Consider the following 23,812-nt stretch of genomic DNA (forward strand, 5'->3'; position numbering starts at 1 on the left):
TGCCCAATAGGTGGAAGTATTGTGAGGACTTCAGCAAGTGCCACAAGCATTACCATCTGAATTGGTCTGAAGTCTGTTGTGTGAAGGGGAAGAAACAAGTTAAAAATAAGGAATAGCAAGCAGCGATGATCAGGCCAAAACCAGGAGTACCCATATTTTTCAGATCTGGCTACAGTCCAACCTGCCAATGTTTTAGTTTATTTTGTCTCTCTAGCTTTCAGTGGACTGAATTTTCCTAAGATGAAAACAGTACCTGGTACGTGGTTTATGCACATGAAGATAAATTGCTTAAAAATTCTGCACCATAGATAACTGAGATATTAGAGTTTTGCTGTTATATGAAAACACTTTATGCTGTATGTTGAAAACAGTATTTTTGACATCAATCAAAAGCTAAGCACTGTCTAGATTATCTTGATACATCTGTGGTTTATGGTAGAAGATAATAAAACAAATAGAAATCAGGAGAAAAGCCTGGCTACAGCAACAACAGATGCGCTATTGTACCTAATCCTTTTAGTATGTATAAACATGCTATAAAAATCACACAGCTAATCAAAAGTCCTCTTTTTACTATAAAATAATATTAAACCCCAAATTAACAAAATTGCGTAAGAGTTGGAATTTGTTTTTACTGCACTCACGCTACATAGACAGTGCATATTGCACTGTCTTTTGCAATAATAGAAGTAACAATTACAGATGGTGTTGCTCTACCTCTGGGTTAGGAAATAACTTCAAAAATAGCTTCTTGGTTTGCTAATTTGAATGTCTGTGTGTAACTGTTTAAGTGTATAACTGAAAGCTGAACAACTTGGATACAATGCAAGAAAACTGAAATTTTACTTTTTTCTGTGGCTCTGTACCCTTCTCTCCACACCTTTCCCTCCCTGTGCACCATCATGCACATGTGATGTCCGTGTGCACCTTCGCACACACGTGATGTCTGTGTGTGGCAGCAGAAGGCACAAACTGCAGGTTGGGGCTGCACTGTTTGGCACTTGGGAGGATGCCTGGCAGGTGGACTTCTGCATCCTAGGAGATGGGCAGTGCTGGAGGAGGCAGCACCTCCTTGCTTTGTGCTGCAAGATCTTAGTGCTCTGTAGGTATGCCAAAGAGTACATCCACTAGTCTAAACTAATAGGGAATGGCTAGAAAACAAAAATGTCACCTGTTTTATAAACCTGTTCATCTTGAAACTCAGTGCAGTTATGATCTGCCTGCCTGGAAAAAGGTTGTAGTGGTACTGGAAGAGATGCAGAAAAGGACAATGCAGCAAGTCGAGGGCACACGTCTATGTTGTCTTTGACTGCTTACTCAATCAGTAACTCCTATAAAAGATCTTTCTGGTAAAACCTGCAAGTTAACAAGGCACCACTTGGAGAAGAAGTAGCTACAGTTAATTCCCTAATGTTATCTCAATGTGGCTTCCAGGCTTTTGAATTTAACAGTTCATCCTCTTTTTTCCATGAACTATTATCTTGTACCTTTTTTCTGAGATACTGTATAAACATCTTGTTGTCATTCTACTGTATAAATATCTCGTTGCCCTTCTGATAGGGCAACATGTTTGGAGATTCCATAATGTGTGCAGACCAGACCTGCTGCACTTATTTCTGCTTGGGAGATCTTGGATTGAAATATAACAATCTTACATCTTGTTCCCTTTCAGAACATTAGTTTGAGAAAAACTCAAATATTTGAGAATAGTTGAAATGCATTTACGGTGATGGGTGTATCACATCATTTCTCATTACATTTTGCAAATGATAACGTATGAAGAAATAATACATGTGAGTGCTTCAGGACAGTATCCAATGTTCTCCCTGTCTTGTGTGAAAACTTCTATTATGTGCCTGTAATGCACACCCATTGAAGAATGTCAGAAGTTAAAAAATTTGTCAGCCCAAACCCCTTGTATCAGAAATAGGTACAACTCGTTGGGCTTGCAGAAGAGAGATTGCATAAGCTTTCCTTATATTACTGCATGATTGCTAAATGGCAAAGTTTACATAATCCCTAGGTTTACATTTAAGTATGGTAACTTTGAGTTTACTCCATGAAACAGCTGGTTGAAAAGCTTTGTTTGTAGTAGTACTGTGGAAGCCAGTACTTTGTTTAACTATACAGTCTTACATGGGACAGTGTGGTGCAACACTTTTACTTTCCCTCGATCCACACAACATTCTGCAGCCTTGCTATTCATGGGAAAGAAAATCTCTACAGCATGGCTATTGGCGTAGCGTGAAGAAACCATACTTGCAGTTATGTGTATTATGATCTTTCAGGGTACTTGCACACCTCTTTCTTTTGTCTCACAGTTGGGAGTAGGGTGGGAAACCCAGATTTCCTCAGCTGTCGTCAGAGTTCTGTCATGTGGCTTCAGATAACTCAGTGCAGTTACACTTACCAGCAAAAGACATGCAGTTGGCTTAGAAACATAAAATGATTGGTGGCCATTGTCTGTAGCAAGGAGTTGAAGTTGGGCATGGACCTTATTTTTATTGTTTAAAGGTTTGCAATCCATTGAATGGGACTTTCTGGAAGACCAGAAGTTATCACCAGACAACTTTAATTACGTTAACCAAACATGGGGATTTTTTTTTTTTTTTAAAGCCATGAATATGTAATATCTGAAATGTTACATTACCACTTCCTTCTCTAGAACCGTTCTAGGGCTGTGCAGGGTTGGGTTTTGTTGGGTGTTTTTTTGCAGTAGGAGCTCTATTCTTGCTTCCATGCCAGCTGCCTCCTCTTGAAAGCTTCTTCCTGATACTTTTCATGTAGTAGTGCTGTTTCCTTTTTTTCATGAACCAAAACATTACAGTCTTTTTTGACATTTCAGCATTGAGATTCAGAATCTTCTTGGCAGTAATTTTAGCACCATTTTGGGCCTACTATGATTTTTATTATTTATTTTAAATATTTATAAAAGATGTAATAGGATTTGCCACCTGTGTATCTATTAAGAAAATGCTTCTGTAAACAGAGCTGTCTCAGTGTGCATTGAGACACAGAACATGAGCAAGGTTTTGAGCTGGGCTGGGGATATGCTGACACAGCTACCCAACCTTTCACAATGCCCTGCATATTGCTGCAGTAAGCCAAGGCCTGGCTATAGCCTGTTCTTTCTGTGGTAACCCTGCCTTGGTCTTAGCAGAAATGAGGACAATTTGCAAATGATGAGCTAAAAACCAAACCAAACCAAAACCAACTAAGTTTTCTGTAAAGTAAAACCAGAAGCTTTTTGTTTGAGCAAGGAAGGGTGTAAAGGACCATACTTCACTGTACCCCCTTGTCTTACCCTTCTTTGTGGCTTTTAGACTTTTAGCCACTGAAAGTTAGTATGTAAACCCATTTTTTTGTGTGCCACAAAAAAGATTTAATTTTCCTCTGTGAATTCTGGCCTTCCCTCCAAGACAGCATCTTTCCAAATGCATGGTTGGTTTTAAGCCCTTCATTTTAGGAAGTTACTTTTCTTTTCCCTAAGAGAATCTGCCCTATGAAATTTAGCTGTATCTACTGATTCTATTTTTAGAGGTTTTGTCATTCTTTCCTGCAGGTGAGGTAGTGTCATCCCTTACCTGGGTTCCAGTGTTTTCCACAAACTCTCTTTAATTTTTACCTGCCTTATTCCATTACTTTTACTGGCCTTCTAAGTAAAATTATTGGAGTTCATTGGGTGCATACTCTGAAGAAGGTGATAATGTCCTCATGATTGAATGCCATTACAAGTTGCTGCTTAACCTAAGATCAGAAAATTACCTACCTAAACACTCTTCAGTCTGGTTGGGGTCTTTTCAGCTAGTGCATGTGTTTTTAAGAAGCACGACAACCAAAACAAAACATAAAAAAAACATTTATGGAGTCTGAATTGAGACCCTGTATGCAGGAGGAAAAGGGCTGAGTGAAGAGATGCAATCTTGACTCTGTAGGGAAGAAACAAACCAAAATCATTGGGGTTTTGTTATCTGTCCAGAGAGGTCTGATGTTTCTGAGAGATTTGAGAAATCTTAATTTGCAGAACTTGCTGACATTTAACCACAAGGCTCTTTATCTCTGTGTCCATCTGTCATCTAAAATAACAAAAGGCATCCATCTATTGTGTAAATCTGTTCACACAGGGCTCTCGATACTGACTTATATTCTGGCTGTTTTACCCATCTACCAACACTCCCTTTGATTAAAGGACCCCAAAGGCTATTGCAGTTCCATCTTGACTAACACTATGTTTCTTCCTGTTCCTCTTCTGTTCAGGGGGGAGGAGGGGAGGGGGGCGCTGAGTGGTTTCAATCTACTAAACAGTAATTACCCCAAACCAGTAATTTTGTAAAACTTTTTAATTTTTTTTTTTTTTAACTTGAAAATGTGGGTTCCTTAGCGGGTCCAGTGTTGTAAGTACTTTTTTTTCTGTGATACCACTTAGGGCAATATTTGCTTTCATTCTCTATGCTTTGAAGGATGCAGCTGCTGTGTTTTCCACACCGCAGGAGACGATGAGGCCTGTAGAAGACATCTAGCTTGTTGAGGAATGTCCCTGTCAAGGGACCCATGGAGTTGGGCGTATTGCAAAATGAAAAATTGCCAGTGTCACCAAAAGCCTTTAACTAAAATGACATCTGTCTTTTAGGCATGGGAGAAGTACATGGCAAAGGATAGTCCTTATCATGAATAAAATCACTCAGAATAGGACAAAAGTTGCTCACATTCTGAGTGTTCTTTACCCCAGTGCCCAAAGTAACTTTGCCATGGCTGAAGAATTCATACCACCCTTCCTGACTCTGTACCTTTTACTTATGAGACCATCCTACCTACTTACAGTCTTCCCATAAGCTTTAATGAATACAGATGAATGTTACAATCTGAAATGCTTAATTTTTTTTTTTTCCTATGTGCCCCAATTTTGTGTGGGTGACAGCTTTGGCTCTTTCTAACTTCATCTTGAAAAATGCTTATTTCTACTTGACTCCAGTAACATGCTTGCTAACTGTTAATAGCTGTCAATAGTGTTACTTCCAGGAAGACCCTGACAACCCTTCAGGTGCACACATTTAACCCTATGAGGGGGAGGTAGGTGGGAATTCGATTGCATGTCAGAGCTGGCAGCCCCATCAGGACTTCTCCAGAGAGATCACGCCTCTCCTTTTGTCTGAGCAGTCACGTTTCCACTGAGGTTTTGTCCTGTTTGCTGTGCTAAAAATATATTAAATGTGTAAGTAGGAAAAGATGGCTCCTTTTGACAATGATTTTACTGGAGGCTGTGCCAATTGGAAAATAGGCTTCCAAGTAATTCCCCCTGATTTTGCTCCAAAGGCGTGTATGATGCATGGCGAGTTGGGGGATGGCTGCAAAAGACCTCTGTTCTCTTGCTGTGCTGTACAACAGTGTCGTGTAATAGTTAAAAATAATGGTGTTTTCTAGAATGCAACAGGGCCTGTAGCACAAAGAAATCAGATAGTTTTTCCAAGAAGGAAAGGTGAATTACTCCTTTCAGGGTAGATGGCACCATGCACTGAGCGTGAGTGAAAGAAAAAATAATTATTTAGTTTAAACTACCTGAAAGAAAGCTGTTGCTTCTCATCCTTTAAGCATGTATTTAGTCATCCTGTATTAGTCAGTGTAATTACAGAGACTACAGAACTAATTCCAGATAGTAACCAGTGTTGAAATGTACAATTTAGGCTTAAAAAGTAATTGATTTAAATTAGTTTTTCCTGCAAGTTAAGAGAGCCCCAATCTGATTGTCAGCTACCACAATCAGATACTGCTCCGTGCTCAGGGCTTTTTTGGTCTCCCGTGCTTGCTTTCTCATACCATGTTGGCAAGCTGCAACAAGTGAAAACTCCACCCTTCCTACAAAGTGGGGAGAATAAAATGCCTAAACGGCGACTGCTGGCGAGTAAAATGAGGGTTTCTGTGAAGGTGCTGGTTTTCCAGACAGTCGCTGGTGTGCAGCTGAGAAAGGGGCGGGATCCTTTTCAAGTAGCTTAGTTGTGATTTGCTGAATTCATAGACTTTTCCCCTTAAAATCCCAACCCTCTCTCTTCTTTTTTTCCTTTTTTTTTTTTTTTTTTTTTTTTTGGAGAAGTTGACTTGCGCCTGCTTCTCAGTGTGCACGTCAGCTGTAATCTGGTCCCCAGTGCCTTGAGCTGACACCATGAGTTCGGAGGCTGACGAACCCAAGGAAGGTATGGTTTTTAATTCTTTTGGCAGGAGAGGGAAGGCAGAGGCTGCTGCTGTCAGTGCCAGTTTTGTGAGCGCAGGGAAGAGTTTCGGCTCGCTTTGGCTCTCGAGTGTTCAGAGGGGAGGGGAAAATGCCTTGGCAAAACCATCCCAAGTCCTGCTGATTTCGCTGGATGTGAAATGACCGAAATGTTGGCACCCAGGGATATCTGTCTGTCTCTGCAATGGTAATTTACTCACAGGTGGAATACTGATAAGTGGAAGAAGGGGTGTTTCAAAACACTGGTAGCAGAATATCGAAAGAGGAAGATTTTTTTTTTTTTTTTCTTATTTGGAAGCACTGCATTTTTCAGCAAAAGAGGAAGTTGCATGAGGGAGAAGTGAAAGGTCGTTATTTTGGGAATAAGCTTGATGCCGCTTACTTCCCTGTCCGAATGAGCGTGGTGGATGCACGCGTGTCCGTGTGTTAAAGCTTAGAGGAGTGTGCCAAAGCTACAGGGTTTCATTTACTGCTTCTGGAGTGGAACGTGTGGAGGAGCTGGAAGTGCTCCAACAAAAATACAGTTATTCCCTAGTGTTGATTGGGAGGGGGTGTGAGCCAGAGTAGGACAGTAGGGAGCAAGCGGGGGAGGAGGAGAGCAATTTCCTGAAAGTGCCTATATACAAAAGCGCATTTATACAGAAGAAGGAACAGGGCAGTGGTGGGGTTATACGCTGGATTTCTTAGAACAGAATTGATGTTTCGTGGTTCCAAATAGTCCATAGGGAGACTCAGACTTACAGAGGTCCAGTATGGCTCAGAAAAATAATTTAAAAAACCCAACAGATACGCAAGCAGTAAGGCAACCTAAGCATTTTGTATTTGGTGAAAACAGGAAATTTTCAGAATATTTCAGATGGTTTTCCCCTCACACTCTGTACAGCTTCCCCCACTTGAAGAATAACATTACCAGGGACCTCTATCTGCTTACTTGCATAGAAGAGTATTTTGTTGTTTTGCAGAAAACTCAGCTTGGACTGAATCAAACTTAATGCTAATAATGCTGATAGAACCTGGTTAGTAATGAAGCACAATAGTCTGTGTTTTGATAAGAATTACAACAATGTTGTTTTCTTTTTATTTTTTTCTTCTCATCGAATGAGCAGATGACCTAAAAGGCAGCTTTTCTATTTTTTTCCAAGAAGATTCTGTAAGACAGTTTTATTGAAAAGCAGAACTGAAAAAAAAATATTTCTCTATAGAAACTGTTTGAAAAAGATACTATGTGAATAAGAGTATGGCAATGTAAGCATTCTGCCTCAGTTTTAGGGCAGGAGAGATCAGCATGCATGCCATAGCATGAAAGATCCTCTGGTTTCATACAGGAAGTTCCAGATGATTTTACTAAGTTGGCCATAGTTGAAATGTAAATTTACTTGTTTAAAGAAACCTCTTACCTTCTTAGATGACTCAGATTCTTAAAGTCCTCTGAAAATATTTTTGCGTCTCTGTGAATTTCTTTTGAAACTATTTGAGGTGCCAGGATCTTCATGCCGAAAAAAGCCATTTGGAGCAGGTGGCTGAGACAGGAAAGAAAGGATAGCTTTTTGCTTAGTTATTTTTAGCTGGGAAAATATTTGGGGTTTGCTGGCCGGTGATTTTAATAGGTTAGAATGGAAAATAAAACCAGTAGCCATTGTGGGAAGATGAGGTACAGATTTCACTGAGATTTTTCAGTCAGTCTGTAAATGTATTCATGGTAATATACTCCCATCTGTAAAGGAATAATTTAGAAGATGCATGAGAAAAGGGGAATGAGTATGTATGTGAATGAAGCGTGGGATTAACAGGTGAATATGTGGAACTGCAGCTTTTACACTATTTTGCCTGGTCTGATCGAACATGGCATGAAAGATCACCAATCAAAATACTGGAAACCACAATCAAATACCTGTGGATTTGTAGTCGTCCTGTGTGTGTGGCATAAAAGAGGTAGTCTTTCAACTAACTGTCTCTGTTTCATCAAGAAACTGCTTTTTGCATAAAGAAAATCAATGCTTCACAAATCCAAACTGAATTTGGGGCTCAGGCTTTTGATACTGAGCATATATAATCTTTTAAGTGATTTACCAAAGTAGGGGTGGTTGATTTTTCTTTTAGGTGCAAGACTGAATGTCACTCTAAAAGAGAAATTCTGATTTACCCCAAAATTATGAGGTCCAGCCAGAGAATTAGTAGGTAAAAGTCTGTGACTGATTATGGAAGGGATAGAGGGTATACTTGGATAGTTATAAAATAGTTATTTTACCAGATTCTGTAAATTTCAAGGCCAAAGCTGGCAATGAAAGCATAGTGGTTGAACTGCTACATGCTAAAAAGTGAAAGGAGGAGAAAGCTACAGGAAAATATTGTTTTAATGTTGTTTGTAAGCAAAGGCAGAATTTTTCTGTTTTTCTTAAGGCAGAGATGCTCAGGTAGCCAGGGAAGCATCACTGGCCTGCAGCTAGTGAAGGGATATATAAGGAGCTCTGAAATTCAGATGCAACTTCCAGGTGTGACTCTTGTGTGTTGGAAGATCAGCCTGAATGAAGAGGAGGGTTGAGGGCATAGTAATAGCATCGAACATCATGTGTGTTCTGACAATGATCTGATGATGAAGTGAGCAATGCTTCACTTCCAGCTACTTTATACAACAGAATCGCAGTATTTGGAGAACACTGGGATTTCTATAAAAGTAGATTTAATGGGTTAATATGGATTATTTTTTAAAATCTGCATAACAAGATCAAAGACCATAGCTTTTACTACTGTAAAAATGAACTATACCCATTGTTACAGTGAAACCCTATCAAGGTCAATTTTGAATGGCGAACTCCTGAAGATTTTCTTTTTTATAATTAATAGAATAAAGGTAGAGTCTTTGACCTCAAGTCAAATCTTAATTTTTTTAGCAGGAACTGGGAGTAAAAAGGCATTCCTAGAAGACAATCATTTCTTCACTGTATTTTGTACTAATTGCTGGATATGGGGTATGCAGCAGTGTATCTAGGCTTTTCAGCCTCTGCCTTTGATCTCTGCATGGTCCATATTAGAATGGTAACATGAAACAGTTTTCTTTTCTCCCATCATGCTGCTTAGTAACATTAGAACAATCTTTGTATTCATCTGTATACCACAGTGCTGTGATAAATATGTGTTTGTGTGTGTGTTTGTGTATGTATGGCATCAATGTGTATTGCATTTACAGATTCCAACAACTGTCATGATATAAATAACCCTGGCACATTTTCTTGTAGTTACTTTTGCCCTGGATGAAACAAAGAGCATGGTAAAGTCAAGAAGATGACTATAGCATTTAACTCCATGGCATAGTTTCAATCTGGTGTTGCATGGTGGCATGTCATGTACCAAGGAAGGTACCAAGTGGTTTCAGGCTGTTATTTGACTTAATTCCTTTCTGAGATCTGAAGGAATGTTCTTAATGCTGTCATATTAAAAATATGTATCATGAACATACCTTTTCAAATACATGCCAATACTGGTTAAAATTATTGTGGTGTTAATGGATTCCTTACATAGTATTTCTTCAGTAGAAGGAAATAGTAATTTATTTAAAGCTTCAGAAAACTTCAGCTTCATTCTACAGGTTTTATGTTGTATATTTAGAAAACAACAGGAGATAAATCTAATGTCTCAAAGGAAAAGTAAAATAACGTAACAGAGTGAATGTAGTACATAGCCTATGAAACAGTGGATATTGGTTTACAAACTTGGAAGTAATGAGAGCCTGCGTTGCCCCTTTATCATACTTGAAGTACCACATTTCATGGGAGAGAGAGATCTCTGCATTCCTACAAGTGCTCAGAGCTTTTTTAGATACAATTAGCATTTTTTAATCTAAATGAGATTACTGAGAAATGAGCTCACCTGTTTTGTTCCTTCTAGAGCTCAGAACAGAGGCACATGGGTTATAAAATCACAGAGCGCTCACTGTTTTGAGAGTCAGTACTCCCTCCTGTAAGTAGTCATGGATTTGTTTTGACGTTTTGCAGTCACCTTTCATTGTGTGAAAGTTTTGCAGGGTAGAACTGTGTTCATTTAGATAACAAAAAGTTGCTCCTGTGCTCCTACAGGCCACTTATTCCTTCCAAAACATCAATGGGAGTCTGTAATGTAAGATTCTCCATCCCACTGTCTCCAAAACTAGCATTTTTTAGAACCTTTTATGCTTTTATAACAGTGAATGAGGAGATCCAAACTGCAAGTAGAGCGTTATCCAGACAATCAGCACTCACCTCCACTTATTAGACCTACCTTCTGCTCTCACACTGAAGACTAAAAAATGTGGGCTTCCTTTGTTTCACCTGCTCTTTGCCTACCCTCCCTTGTCAAAACAACAATCTCCATAAAACATTAAGGCCAGTGAAACAGGGGCCTTTTGTTGAGAATAGTCTGAAAAGTTCAGTTCAGGAGCAGGAAGAATCTGGCCCCAATGGATGTGTCAGAGATCTAGATTAGTCAATTTGAGGATTTTTTTTATTCCACAGATAACTTGCCTACTGCTGATAAAAAGAATTAGAAGATTACTAAGGTCATACATATCATGTACGCAGCTCTATAAATCAGAGCAATGCTTAACAGTTTGACATTTCGTGTAATCCCTTCTATAGATTATTAGAATTCCAGATTAATAGGAGAAAATAAAAGCAAAATATATCACTTTAGTACAGGAAAGAAGGAAAAAAGGAAGTAAGCTTATGAGAAATTAGCAAGAATTATTACTAACCGGACACTGTAATACTATATCACATATGCATGGGGAAGGCATTGCAAGAGTTGCACATAGTGGGGGTGGAAGGAAAAGCAACATGCTAACACCTTAATGAAGAAGGACCAATGGGAAATTTGGAGGAAACAAGACCACGGTACACCGGCAAGTCAGAACTGCTAGATTTTTTTAATGTAGTTTGGAGGATTGTGCATTTAATGAAACAAGATACAGGAAACTGATGAAGGGCCTTGAGGACAGGAATACAACTGCTGTGGTTTGTAGTACAGCTGCTGCAGCTCCATCTAGATGTGGGCACTTGAATCTCTCTGTAAGAGCACTGACTTAAGGCTATTAAACTGTAAGACTCTGGAAGCAGCTCTGCATCTCCCCCTTAAAAATCAAAAGAATAGTTGGTTTTAATTTCCTGGCCAAATCAGGGTAACCTTTACAATAATCTGTGAATAAATTAGGTGGCCCCTCTCATTGCTTCAGCTACAGGCTCAGAATTGAATGGGTTGAACTGGTGTTTTTTGTTGTATACCACGTTCGGAAGTCCCTCTGGAGTAGTTGTGTTCTGCAGAACACTTCGTACCCCATGTATTTAGCAATCTCTTCCTTGTACAGTTGGAACAGATGAGGAAGCTAGGTGGTAATTTGAGCAGAGGCCATGGGATAAGCACTAGCTGTAGCTGCTAGGTTACTTAAGAGAATCACTGAAACTCTTAACAGGTTAATCATTTAGCTGCAATTGTTGGGTTGAATGCTAGATTGCTTTGAGAAAATTCCATTAATATAATTATACTTATGCGATCAAATCTTTTAATCCATAGCAAACTGCAAGACTCACGTGTTCAATTTCAAATAAGATACAGTCCCTCGAGCTATCTGGTTGATGGAGAGAATCATAGATTAGCTGAGGCTGTAGGGAGGTCATCAGGCACAATCTTCCACTTGAGGCAGAGCCAGCTTTAAAGTTGGATCCAGATTCAAAGTTGGATGAGGTTACTTAGGCTTTTTCCACTCAAGTTGTAATGTCTTCAAGAGTGGTTTTCCCACAACATCTCTAGCAACATATTCCAATATTTTACTGCCCTTACTATTAAAGTGGTCATTCCTAATGAGAATTCCCCTTGCTGCTGCTTGTGTTGGTTGCCCCTTGTTCTTTTCCTGTGTATCCTCAAAGGGAGTGTGGCTCTATCTTCTCTGTAACTATTCAGTAACAAGTTAGCTGTATCAGTTAGGTCCTCTAGTAGTCTCCAGGTTGAGCAAACCTAGTGCTCTCAGCCTGTCCTCTGTATCATGCTCCAGCTCCCTAACCATCTTGGTGGCTGTCTGCTGGACTTGCTTCAGTTTGTCAGCTCCTGTTTTGGAGACATACTGGGAGCCCAAACCTGGACACATTACTCCACATACGGGAAGATAGTACTTTGTTTTCAAATTCTACCAGTCTTTTCCATTCTACAGAATTGATGTTGTACTGGAGACTTAGTTTCCCTGTCTTCCTTCCATTTACCTGTTGTTGACTCCATTTGCTAAGTTATAGTACTTAGACCATCAGGTTATTTTCTTTGGGAATTTGTAAACTATGCACTGTCATAAATGAGACAGAGGTTAGAGATCAGGGAGCAAAGGTCAGTGAATCTCTGGAGAATCAAAAGAAGTATCTGCGTAAGGGAAGGGCCTTGCACTTACATTTGAGAAGGCTGTGTCCCGTATTAGTATTATTTCCAAGTATAGCAACAGGCTAAATGAATGGCCTCTGAGAATAATGAGTATATTGTAATACATGTGCCAGGGATAACATAAGGAAAATGTAACAATCAAATACTAATTGTAATTTGTAATTTTTATTCGGTCATCCCTGTCATCAGTAATGATTTATCATTTGGTCAAATCTTCTGTTAAATGTGACAGTTTTATAAAGGTTCTTAAATACTGCTTTTTGAGAAACAAATTGCTTCCCCTTCCCCCTCTCTCCTCAGGCATGTAGAGTCTCTATAAACACATTTGGGTAATATATAGTTTTAATTTGCTTTATTTTGCAGGTGTTTATTTCAACCTTCTGGACTGATTTTTTTGTTACAATTAAATTACAAAATTTGATAAGAGGAGAGCATTTCATAAAAAAGTGTGAAAGAGCTACTGATTTTTATGCTACTTTATGAAACAACTTCTGTTTTTCTTTTTCCGTACATCACACTCAATAGAAGAAGTAGTGGGCTAAAAATAATTTCATCTATTTCATAATGTCTTTAAAGCTAAAATGTCTTTTTTTTCATGTTTAAGGATTAATTTTTCATGTTTGCTTATTGGGTAGATAACTTATAGATCCAATAGTATCCCATAGTAGTAGTACTGTTAGTAACAGTTGCTGTACGTGACTTTGTAGAAATTTGAGTGCCTAAACTGACTGTTTCTGCATTAATCAATAGCACCAATCTGAATGTTAGTCTTATACGTATTGACATTAACTTTTTTTTTGTACTGTGGGAAATCTGGAAGTCACAGATTTTCATGTTTTCTCTGTCTGAATCAGTAGATTTGTTGTTACTTGTGTTTTTTAATGGTAGGTGTACACTTTTTCTTTTGTGTATGCACCTCCATCATGACTACTGAACAGGATACTGTGGGATTAGTGACTGCCAGCAGCTTGGTTCTTTTAACCATAATGTCACCAAAAGCACAAGCCTTAAATCTGCTGTCAGTTGGGTAGAGTCTTGTTTTGAGCAAGGAGGAGAGAAACTGGGAAACCTGACCTTTGAGAGTTTCATTCTGTATTCATCCTTTTGGGATGTTTTTTGATACATTTCGTTTTTCTTCATAAGATTCCCTGCCTGGGTTGGGGTGTGGCTTTCAGTTTCATTAGTTGATTCCCTGTCACAATCTGTTTTGTGGTTGATTTATAGTGCTTGACTGGCTAGCAATGAGAAATGGAGAGCCTGTGCCTCTGCATGGCATGGTAGATTCGGTCTGGGGAACCTGGGATCCAAAATCTTCACCACAGATCTGTTTCAGTAGAAGCAATGTAGAGGACTGAATACACACTGTATAAACTAATTTATTTTTCCCTACCTTTTGCTGAATTCAGTATCGATATTTATAACTATACAGATTAGCAATGAAAGGTCAGAGAGTCTGTTTTGCATAGTAATAGGGGAAACCTACATTTCAGTTTGACTTACAATATACAAATGTTGGGGTGTCTGCAGAGAGTCCTGTTCCTGCTGGCAGTTTACAGTAATGAGAATAAATTGCAGTAAAGTGGGAGTTAGCATTTAATTTATTTCAGAGTGTTTATCCGTGAAAGGTTTGTAATTTGAAATCCAGGGACATACTCTGAGATGTGTTTTACGTATCTATGAAGGTCAGTGCTTGCAGGTTTCTCTAAGGTGTTGGTAGCTGACCTGTGATTTCAGTGGACCTCTAAGAATGTGATACCCTCAAGTTGTGATCCCAAAATGTTTACATTTCATTTCATACAGGAATTAATAAAGCACTGAATCAGTGCATGCACAGACAAGCTTGCACTTAATTAACTTCATCAAGGTGTGTAGGAAACTTTGACTTTGAAAAATGCAGAAATTCCATTGTTTCAAAACTTAAAAGCATTCATAAGATTTGTTTTTGCTTTTACTATGTCCGCTTCACCAAACTGTTCTACAAAGATAGTTTTTTTTACAGGAGGAAGAAAGTTTTGGTTTAATATTAACAAAAGCAAGTAAATGATACTGGTGAATATTTCAGCTACTGATTCCAAGGGCTATTTTTTCCTACTTGCAAAAGAGAAAATGAATTAATGTTTCTGTTCACTTAAAAACATTTATGTTAAAAATATTCACTGAGAAATAGTGATTTGGACTTCACTTCAGAAACTAACAAAGAACTTGAAACAATGAATCGTGAATTTGAGCAGCTGTGAACAGAAATAGTGGATACTTCAGGAAGAGGTAAGAATAAAGTTCAGCTCTGGTGTCTACATCTGTGATAAAATGTCTTCACCAAGCTCACAGCCTTGTCCTCAATGCTGGAGATTAGAGATTTAGAAGTCTGTGATGCAAGACATCACTGTCCTGGATGTGTGTTTAAACTAACCTTTCTTTGCAACAAGCAGTTGGTATTCTAATCAATTGAAAGAGATGTAAATTATGGTGGATTTAGATGTTGATCAGTTTGTTGTGGCTAGTTACGTAATACCATGCCGTATGGGAGTTGAGGATAGCGTATCACAGTGAGGTGAAGAGAAACTGTTGATGTTTTTATTTCAGTGCAAAAATGTAATCTAACTAATTTGAAATTTATAGAATCATAGAATCATAGAATCATTTCGGTTGGAAAAGACCTTCGAGATCATCGAGTCCAACCATTAACCATGCCCCCTAAACCATGCCCTGGAGCACCCTGTCCACTCGCTTTTTGAATATCTCCAGGGATGGTGACTCAACCACTTCCCTGGGCAGCCCATTCCAATGTTTGACAACCCTCTCAGTAAAAAACTTTTTCCTAATATCTAACCTTTAGATTGATGGTGTTTATTCTGGCCACTTCAGGCCTTTCCTTCTCCAGGTTGAAATTTGCATTCCTTCCTTCTTACTTTTTGGGTAATAATCCTGAAAATCTCAAGCTACAACAACCTTTTGTGGTGGTGGATATCCCTTCATAGCTGATCATTGCTGTTTGTCGCCTACTTAAAAATACCGTTTGATGGCAGTGCAAAGTAAAGAAGCTGGACACTTAAATTCTACAGTAGTTAACAGCTGTAAAAAACAGTGCACTCTATCCCCTACACCTTGCTCCGAGGAGTGAAATACAAAACAGATGCAGGTTTTACAGAATCACAGAACAGTTGAGGCTGAAAGGGACCTCTGGAGACTGTCTAGTTTTAGTCAGTAAATATATTTGCAACATTTAAAAATAAATAGGATTGCTGGTGCTTTACTAGATATCAAAGTTCTGTATCTGAATAATACTTCTTCCTGACATAAAAGAAAATTACACTGTCACACACATGATGTTTAACCAGAAGATTTAATTTTACAGAAGAACAAGTTGCTAACAGTATTAAAGACCCAATTTTTCTCTTATGCTTTATATTCTACTAGGATTTAACGACATTAATGAAAGCAAAACCAAACTCTTAAGATATGTGGGGAGGTGGACCTGTGTTTTGACAGTCACAATTTAAGCTTGAGAGTTTAAGTGTTGTTAAGTCAAAGATTTTAAAGGTGTGTTTTGCTTTTTTTTTTCCCCAGTAAGTGTTTATGTATAGAAATACTTTGCATACTTTTTCAGCTGTTTTGAGCATTGGTTTTGAATTGGAGATGCCAGGAATAAAGCAATCCAAATGGAAACAGAAGTCAAAGCAAAACCTCCAAAAGATAGATGGTGCGTTTGTGTCTTGGGGAGCCTGTTCTGAACTGACAGCGAGGGAGTAAGGGAATGAAGGAGAGAAAATACTCTCAACCATTGGTTTCATAGCTGGAAGTTTAGATAAAAGTCCTGGTAGTTGCAGTCTGGATACAGAGGGAACAGGCCGTGGCTACTAAATATTGGGAGAAAAAATTAAAACTGAGGTGTTGGTTTATTTGCTTCTTGTGGAAAAGGAAAGTAAGGGAAATGCATGTTAGCAGGAGCAGTGGAAAAAGACCACTACGGCCACCAAGTGTAGTACTCCGTTAATCGCAGGTACCATGAATGATTTGTGTGGAAGAGTAGACAAAGCATATATTCTATGTACAGCCTTTCATTTAATGCCAGAAAACTTATCCTTTATGCTATAAAACAGGAAAACAGGTAGTGAAAAATTAAAAACTGCAAAAGAGATGAAGTGTGTCACTAGTGTCCCAGGCCTAATGAACAGCCAGGATCTGATAAGTAAAATTTTTAGATAGCATATATTCCTGTGTTTTATAATCTGCATTTCAATGTTGATATTGAAAAAAGAATATACTAACCAGATGCCTGAGAATTGAGTGCCCTGGGAATCACTACTGTTTTTTTCTGTGTCTGGCCTGTAGCTGTGGCAATCTTCAGGGCTTCAGAAGTTTCTTTGGAAGGGAGAAAACAGCAATCAAATTATGTGAGTGGAGGGCAGGTGTCATTTAGTTTCTCAGGGCAACCAGTGGAAAATATGGGGGTAATATATATAAACAAAGTGCAAGCTAGCAATCTGGCCTTCTTTCAACATTACAGTGAAAGAGAGATACCGAAGGATTCCTGTTCTGTCTGCAAAGAACAGACAGTGTGGTGTACAGATCAACATTGAGAAGAACAGAGAACCAGAACTGGAAATACAGGAAAGACATTATTAGCTACTTTCAAAGCCATTGTAAGATCACTCACAAACCTTTCTGTCATTTGAACTCTCTGAAGCATCTGCTGTGGCTTTCTTTACATGCCATTCAAAATATGTGCCCCTTGCATTTTGACAGCCAGGTTGCTACTTTGTCCTTATAGTTGAGTTCCCTGCCTCTTGTGCCAGGTTGCCATCTTGTCTTGACCTTCCAGTTCATTGTATTTTTGCCATATGTATCTTAAACTTCTTCTTAACTCCCCCCACACACCCTGGCCCGAGTCAAATTTAAGTCTCTCCAATGGATTCAGAGTTCCCCAGGGATACTGGTCTCAGTGTTTTTCCTTCTGCATTCAAGCCAGAAGCTCTTCTGTTATACTCTAGGTCCTGTGCCTACAGCTAACGTTTTCTTGTGACACTCCTTTTGCCCGGATGGTTGTAAGACCAATTAGATACCTCTTTTTAAACTTTAGCTTTTGGTAAAACATTCAATTGTAACAGCTAGATTATTTTACTGGAAGTGCCACTTGGGTTAGGGAGCTTGGCACTTTGCCTTGCTGCAGTTTGGTACATGTTTCTAAGGCTGGACAAAAAAATACAGTACCTGCATGGCATTTGCTTGATCAAAGGGAGTGACCTAAGATACACTTTATTTCCTATGAAACGATTTGTGCAGTATTACTGTTGAGTGTGCATGGACACCTGGTAGAAAGAGAGGAACTAGATGTAGCCCTGAAATGGCCAACAGCTGAAATATACAGGCTGCATATTTAATACCACACCTGTTGTTACATTCCAGCAAGGAAAACAAATGGTGGCAAAGGAGTGAAATACCAGATTAAGTTCATGACCCTACTCTGTGCAACTGTCATTTTCTCTGTTTAATATCCAACTTATTTTAAAATATGCTTCTCTAAGAGCAGTCATCAGAAGTTAATCTGAATTTTTTTTTCCTTAGTAGAGCTGCACTGTTAATTAAAATACACAGAGAGGCTCTAGGAAAAAGGGCTTTTAAAAAGGCTTTTTAAACTTCTAAATCAGCTACAGTATACGTATCATGTGATGCACAGGGTGGCTGTGGGAAGCACAGGCATGTAAAACCAGAATAACTTGTTGGCACAGACTGCTCTCGTGGGACTGCAAAACTCTGCACATACATTCTTGTTGGAAATAGCATCTTTCCTTGCCACGCTACCCAGCCTTAACTTCCGGGTACTTTTTTTGGCAATTCTTCTCACCTCTTGATCAAAAAAGTATTTTGTTTTCTGTTTTTTCATGGTTTGTTTTTGGGTTTGCAGCTAGAATGTGGGTCATCTTTTGCTGTTGGTCAAATTTTGGACATATTAATATACTAAGGCTAGAATTAAATAGAAAAATCAGGAAGCATATAACAATATTGTATGCGTTCTGCAAACCTATTGACAATGACTTCTTTGGCACTTTATTGAGTAAAAAAGGTGTTCTCAATGGTGTTTTTCTAGCTTTTCTCTTTCCTGTGTTGCTGCTGCTGAATATATGCTTACTTTCAGCATGAGTATGCAGATTAGACATACTGTGTATTTCAAAAAACTCTTCCTTAGCCAGATTTTTTTTCAAAATTGCTTGATTAACTCTTGCTTCAGAGTGACTTGCAGCTGCAGAGCTGACTTCCAAATCCAGTAAGCCAGCTCATGCAGTGTTTGCCATGCATTAGGCTTGGCTTCAGATGGGGTATTTTTTCTTTTAAGCGTCTTCCAGTGTGAATGTTAAAATTAGTACACATTGCTTGACTAACTAACATTCTCATAGTATGCTCAGTTGATAAAAGTTATGGTGAGTGAGAATTTAGTACAATTTACAGTACCTATTAAGAGAACTGTAGGCAAAGGTTACTTACCTTTATGAACGAATGCTTTGTATGCATTGAAAATTTTAATTTAAACTGTTTTCTAGTTAAAATTGCTATTCATATATAAATCTCCCTTTTTAAAAACAAGGTGCCAAATAAAATATTTGCTTTTCAAATAAGGACCTTGTGTACCTGAATCAAAAAAGTAGAGATGTATATGGAAGAAATAAGAACTGTATAGGGCCCTTGTTTTGTTTGGGTTTTTTTTTCTCCTTCTGCACTTAGCTGTTTGCCCTCTGGGTTTTCCACTGCCTGATGGTGATTGCCCAAGCTATCTGCCCTGTTGCAGTCCTTTTCTCATAAACTCTGTGGCTGCCCTGGCGTCTTCTCACCTCTGCCATCAGCCAGCTTAGAAGTTGCAGTCCCAGTGTCTGAGGTTGAAGAGTGAAAGCTGTCAGAGCACTGTCTGGTACAAGCATGCTGGTCTTGCATGTCTGGTACAAGCTTCAGTTTTCATCAGCTTTTAAAAAGCCAACAAGTGAACAAACACTTGCAAACACAGAGACCGGCCAATATGCTGAAGTGACCATCTGGGGACCGCTGCGTTTTTGGAAGGATTTGTACATTGCAAGGACTTTATCAGTGTTTTTAAAAAGTCTGTTACACACCTTTCACCCAGGAAACTTTGAAGCACTTAGATAAGAATCAAAATACTGACGCTTCTGTTTTTAAAAAAAGAAAAAAAAAAATCACACCACCAAAAAATGTTCTTTGAAACCGTGACTCACTCGCTCTGATGGTTATTAAGAAGCTATAAATCATGGTGGCTGCTAGAAAGATCAGCTTACCTTATTCATATCTGAAGAATTCATAGTCTGTGTCCTACCACTCATTTTTTAATCTTATCGTCACGTAATAAGTACATTGTGAAAATTGTTACAGCCCTGGTAACAGGTTTATGACTCTATTTCTGGCTGTTCTGTACTTCAGGACTTGTTCATTCACTGATGCTAGCTCTTGCAGTTTATCACCGTTGGAGCTTTACCTTACTGAAGTCATGTGTTTATACATGAATCATATGTTTATATGCCTCAGTGTATTTATTTTTTTGCAATGTTTCTGGCCTGTATAATTCCTGAAAACAAGGGTAGCCCTGTAAAGACCCAGAAAGCAGAAGGCACAAGAAAAAGTAAAAATTCAGTAATTTTTTTATCCCTTGATATCTAGGCAATCTCATGATTTTGGAGGTGCATGACTCATGGTCACATACACTCGGAGAGTGTAGTGCTGTCAATCCTGCTTGATTTCATTTTGCCTCCCTCCAGGGAAATGATGCTCTTTCACTCTGGGAGTCTGACTGAACATGTAATTCATATGGCATGCGCAGGCTTTTAGCTGTAGCTCTCACCCACAGTCTGTAGAGAGGCAAACACACTCGTCCACACAGGATGCCTGGCAGGAAATCGGTTGCCACATTTCTCAAAGCTATGTGATACAGTCTTTGAAATGCTGCCTGAAGCACTCAGTCCATGCTGTCTCTTGCCTCTTAATCCTGTGTAAGTGTTCTTCGTGCCTTGCCCCAAACCCCCTGTTATTTTTGGACCTTGCGCTCACCAGGTACTAGCGCAGTACATGTTATGCCAATCACTAAAATGGGAACTGGGTCTCATGCAGCAGTGTTGTTATTAATGGCTTCACAGTCACATTTTCTCTTCTGCTGGGACTGTTGTATCAACATACTGAGTACATACACTAGAAATGCAACTCATGTCAGCACGGTCAACTCTTGACTTGCTCATGGAATTTAACATGGTTCACTGGAAGTTTTTACTGGATGCTTTTTTTATGGTCCTTCTTTATTACAACAAGCTTAAAAATACTCAGTGACTCAAGTATTCATTGTCAATGTACATGAGATTGAATACACTCAACTCAACATTCAATGGTATGTTCAATGTCACTTATCTTGTGGAAAAAACATTCTGCCTTGATTTAAGGCAGTGAAATCGTCTGATTCAACTTTTTTTTCCAAAATACTACGTTGGGGTTTTTGGTTTTGGTTTTTGGTCTTTTTTTGGTTTTTTATTTAGTTTAAATACAGTTGAGAAATAGGGTATTTGGTAATAGGCATTTGCCACAGTACAGAGGGAGGTGTACTAGCTTCCACGTCAGGGAAAAGTCAGCATCGCAGCCATAAGTAGTAGCTTGCTTGTACTTTTATACCAGTCTCCTGAGACCTTATTAACCCACAATTCTAAATTTTCACTGAAAGTTTATAATTCCACCGCAGTTTTAAGGAAAACATGTGTAAGGTAAAATATTTTGGGGAAAATACATCCAGAATGCTACATGTCCAATATTTATTGACTTTAACACATAAAATACTAATGTTAAACACACATACTGTTGGTTGCAAAAATTAAGAAGTTTCATAATTAATAAGCTCCCAGCTTTCACAGGAGGCAGTCTCTAGCAACGTGTTTGCTCCTCTAAATCGTAAATAAGAAGACTTTGCAGATGTCCCCATTAATCCCTAAGATCCTCTGAATTTCAAAGCAAAGGAGGCAGGATTTCCTCTGAGAGCCTTTCCCTTTGGACTGCTCTCACCTATGGAGGCATGGCTCTACTGAACATAATCATGTTTATTTGTATAGATTGTACAGAAAATGACATTCCACTGATTTCACAGGGGTATTTTTTGAGGATACGCTTTTCAAAAGTGATGTGTAAAACTGCACAGGAAAGAAATAGGAGCTATAAAGAGCAGTCATGAGGAAAAACTGTGAGATGCTTAAAATTAGTGGGATTACATGCCCAAATTCTGGGTGTGCTGCAGGCCACCAGAGAAATGGCACTATTTCAGTTTAAAGTGCAAGGATGGGACCTGTCAATACAATAGGTGTGGTCAGGTATTTATATATCCTGGCCCGCTACTGTGATCACTCTTAAAATGTGACTGCATACAATCAGCCCTGAGAAAATGAGGCTGCTTTAAGTAGTTGTCTAAATGTGGATTTACAGGCTTATTTTTAGGTACTCGCATCTGAAATCTGTAGTCAGAGGTTTGAAAGGGGATGCTCAGCTGTCCTCACTTTGGGAATGGGGCGCTGCTGATGTGTGCAGCCGGTGGCCGCCCCTCACCAGCACCCTGTGACCCATGAATCGGGCATCTGCCATACACGTGAGTATCTGCATTTGCAGATACCAGGTTAATGTTTTAACCTCTTTTTGACACGTCCCCTGCCCTTTCGAGTCACAGGACCTTTCTTCTCCCTCCCTTTCTGCTAAGTGTACCAGTTGTCAGTTAGTAATAACGGCTATTGGTGTTGCACTGCTTGCTCAGCAGTGCAATTTCCTTTCAGCTCTCTTTTCAAGGAAGTGAAACCACCACGATGTATTTTTGCATGCTGAGGTGCCAAAGCAAAATGAAGCACCATGGGCAGGAGAGAAAGGTAGCTGAGAAGAGCTGCCGGTATGGTGAGGGGGAAAAAGCCATGTTCGCTCTGTGATAGCTTCTGACAGCATTTCAAAGCGCATGATAAAGTGTGTGCTGGATTTAGCATAAATAAGCCCCAGGCCAGTCTTCACCTCCGATATTTTGCCTCTTTTTCTGCTGTCAGCATTAACAATTGCACTTCCATTTGATGAACAAGTAAGTAATAATTTTACTGTTTTTTAAGGAAGTATGTATGTTCAGTCTGAAGGAGCTCTGTAATCTTACTGCTTAAACTCAGTTTTATTTAAGCAATTGACTGTGAAATACATTTTAGGTCTTTCTGCCATTGGTAATGAGGAAAAATTCTGATTGTAAAATACAGTTTGCAAGTTCCTTTTTGGATTGACTGAAATGAAATACTGAAGTCTGAAGTTTTGTATTTAGCAATTAAATTAGAACCCATGTAATACCACAGGGAAAATGAAGCTGACTTCTGGTGTATTGCAAAGTAGATGGAAAATAGGTCGTGCTGGGTGGTCCCAAAACTTGGACAGTTTTTAGAGAAATGCCATAAAGAGTTTAACACCTCATGTATGTGGGCAATTCCTGTTTTGCTTAGCAATGGTAATTACACGTCGAGCTCCACTTTGTCAAATGTTAAATTACGTAAGGTAATGGGGTTTTCGTTGAAAAACTGTAAATTTTTTTGAAAACTGCCATGTTTTCAGTTTCTTGAAATTGATGCTTTGCAGGTAAATTCTTAGAACCATACCTGTCTGTTTGTGCGGCTCGCTGGAGGCAGATTGTAGGGATTTCTGTTCAATTACCGTGGAGCATTCTGTGTGATATAGATAGCATTTTATAAGACTACCTACAGCACCCAGGGAAAGAACATTTTAAAATATATATTGTATTGTGGGGGTTTTTCTCTGCAAATTTATGGAAGAAACTTTGAAACAGCTAATTTTTAGTACGAACATCTGTATATCTTTGTGGAGTGTCAGAAAGAAGACATCATGAGCAATTACTAAATTGGAAGGCTTTAAAAAATAAAAGTTATGAAAGAACAATCAATATTGTTGTTTTGGAGGGAAAAAAGCTATCATTCATCTATAGATCTTTGTAAAGCATTGGCTGTTGAGTTCTAGTATTTGACCACCCTTTGAAATACTTCGATTAGGTTTTTTTTAATAGCAACAGTTGCAGTTTTACATTTAAAAACATGAAAAGTGAATCAAATATTTTCAGTTCAGATTGACTGCTTAGCATCTTTAACGTCTTCCTGTATCTTTGTGGTTGAGAAACATGTCTGTCTTGTGATCTTG

At 38.8% G+C, this 23,812-nt stretch overlaps 1 protein-coding gene across 6 annotated transcripts in view; it reads left to right on the forward strand.

Annotated features, from left to right (window-relative positions):
- TNFAIP8 (TNF alpha induced protein 8) overlaps positions 1 to 23,812 on the forward strand; it is a 63,840-nt gene that overhangs the window by 36,658 nt on the left and 3,370 nt on the right. Inside the window, exons 1-2 of one of the 6 annotated variants that reach the window (XM_052778410.1) lie at positions 6,169 to 6,188; positions 10,109 to 10,180. The exons of 1 other annotated variant lie outside the window; for it this stretch is intronic. Coding sequence is in view for 2 of the 5 variants with exons in the window: in XM_052778406.1 (XP_052634366.1) it covers positions 6,158 to 6,188 (31 nt within the window). In the remaining 3 variants the exon portion in view is untranslated. Of the gene's footprint in view, positions 1 to 5,912; positions 6,189 to 10,108; positions 10,181 to 14,363; positions 14,882 to 18,326; positions 18,436 to 22,353; positions 22,704 to 23,812 lie in introns of those variants that run through there. 4 more of the 6 variants (XM_052778406.1, XM_052778409.1, XM_052778411.1 and 1 more) reach the window with 4 other exon arrangements.

This window comes from Harpia harpyja, chromosome Z, assembly GCF_026419915.1.
Source record: "Harpia harpyja isolate bHarHar1 chromosome Z, bHarHar1 primary haplotype, whole genome shotgun sequence".
Taxonomy (NCBI): Eukaryota; Metazoa; Chordata; class Aves; order Accipitriformes; family Accipitridae; genus Harpia; species Harpia harpyja.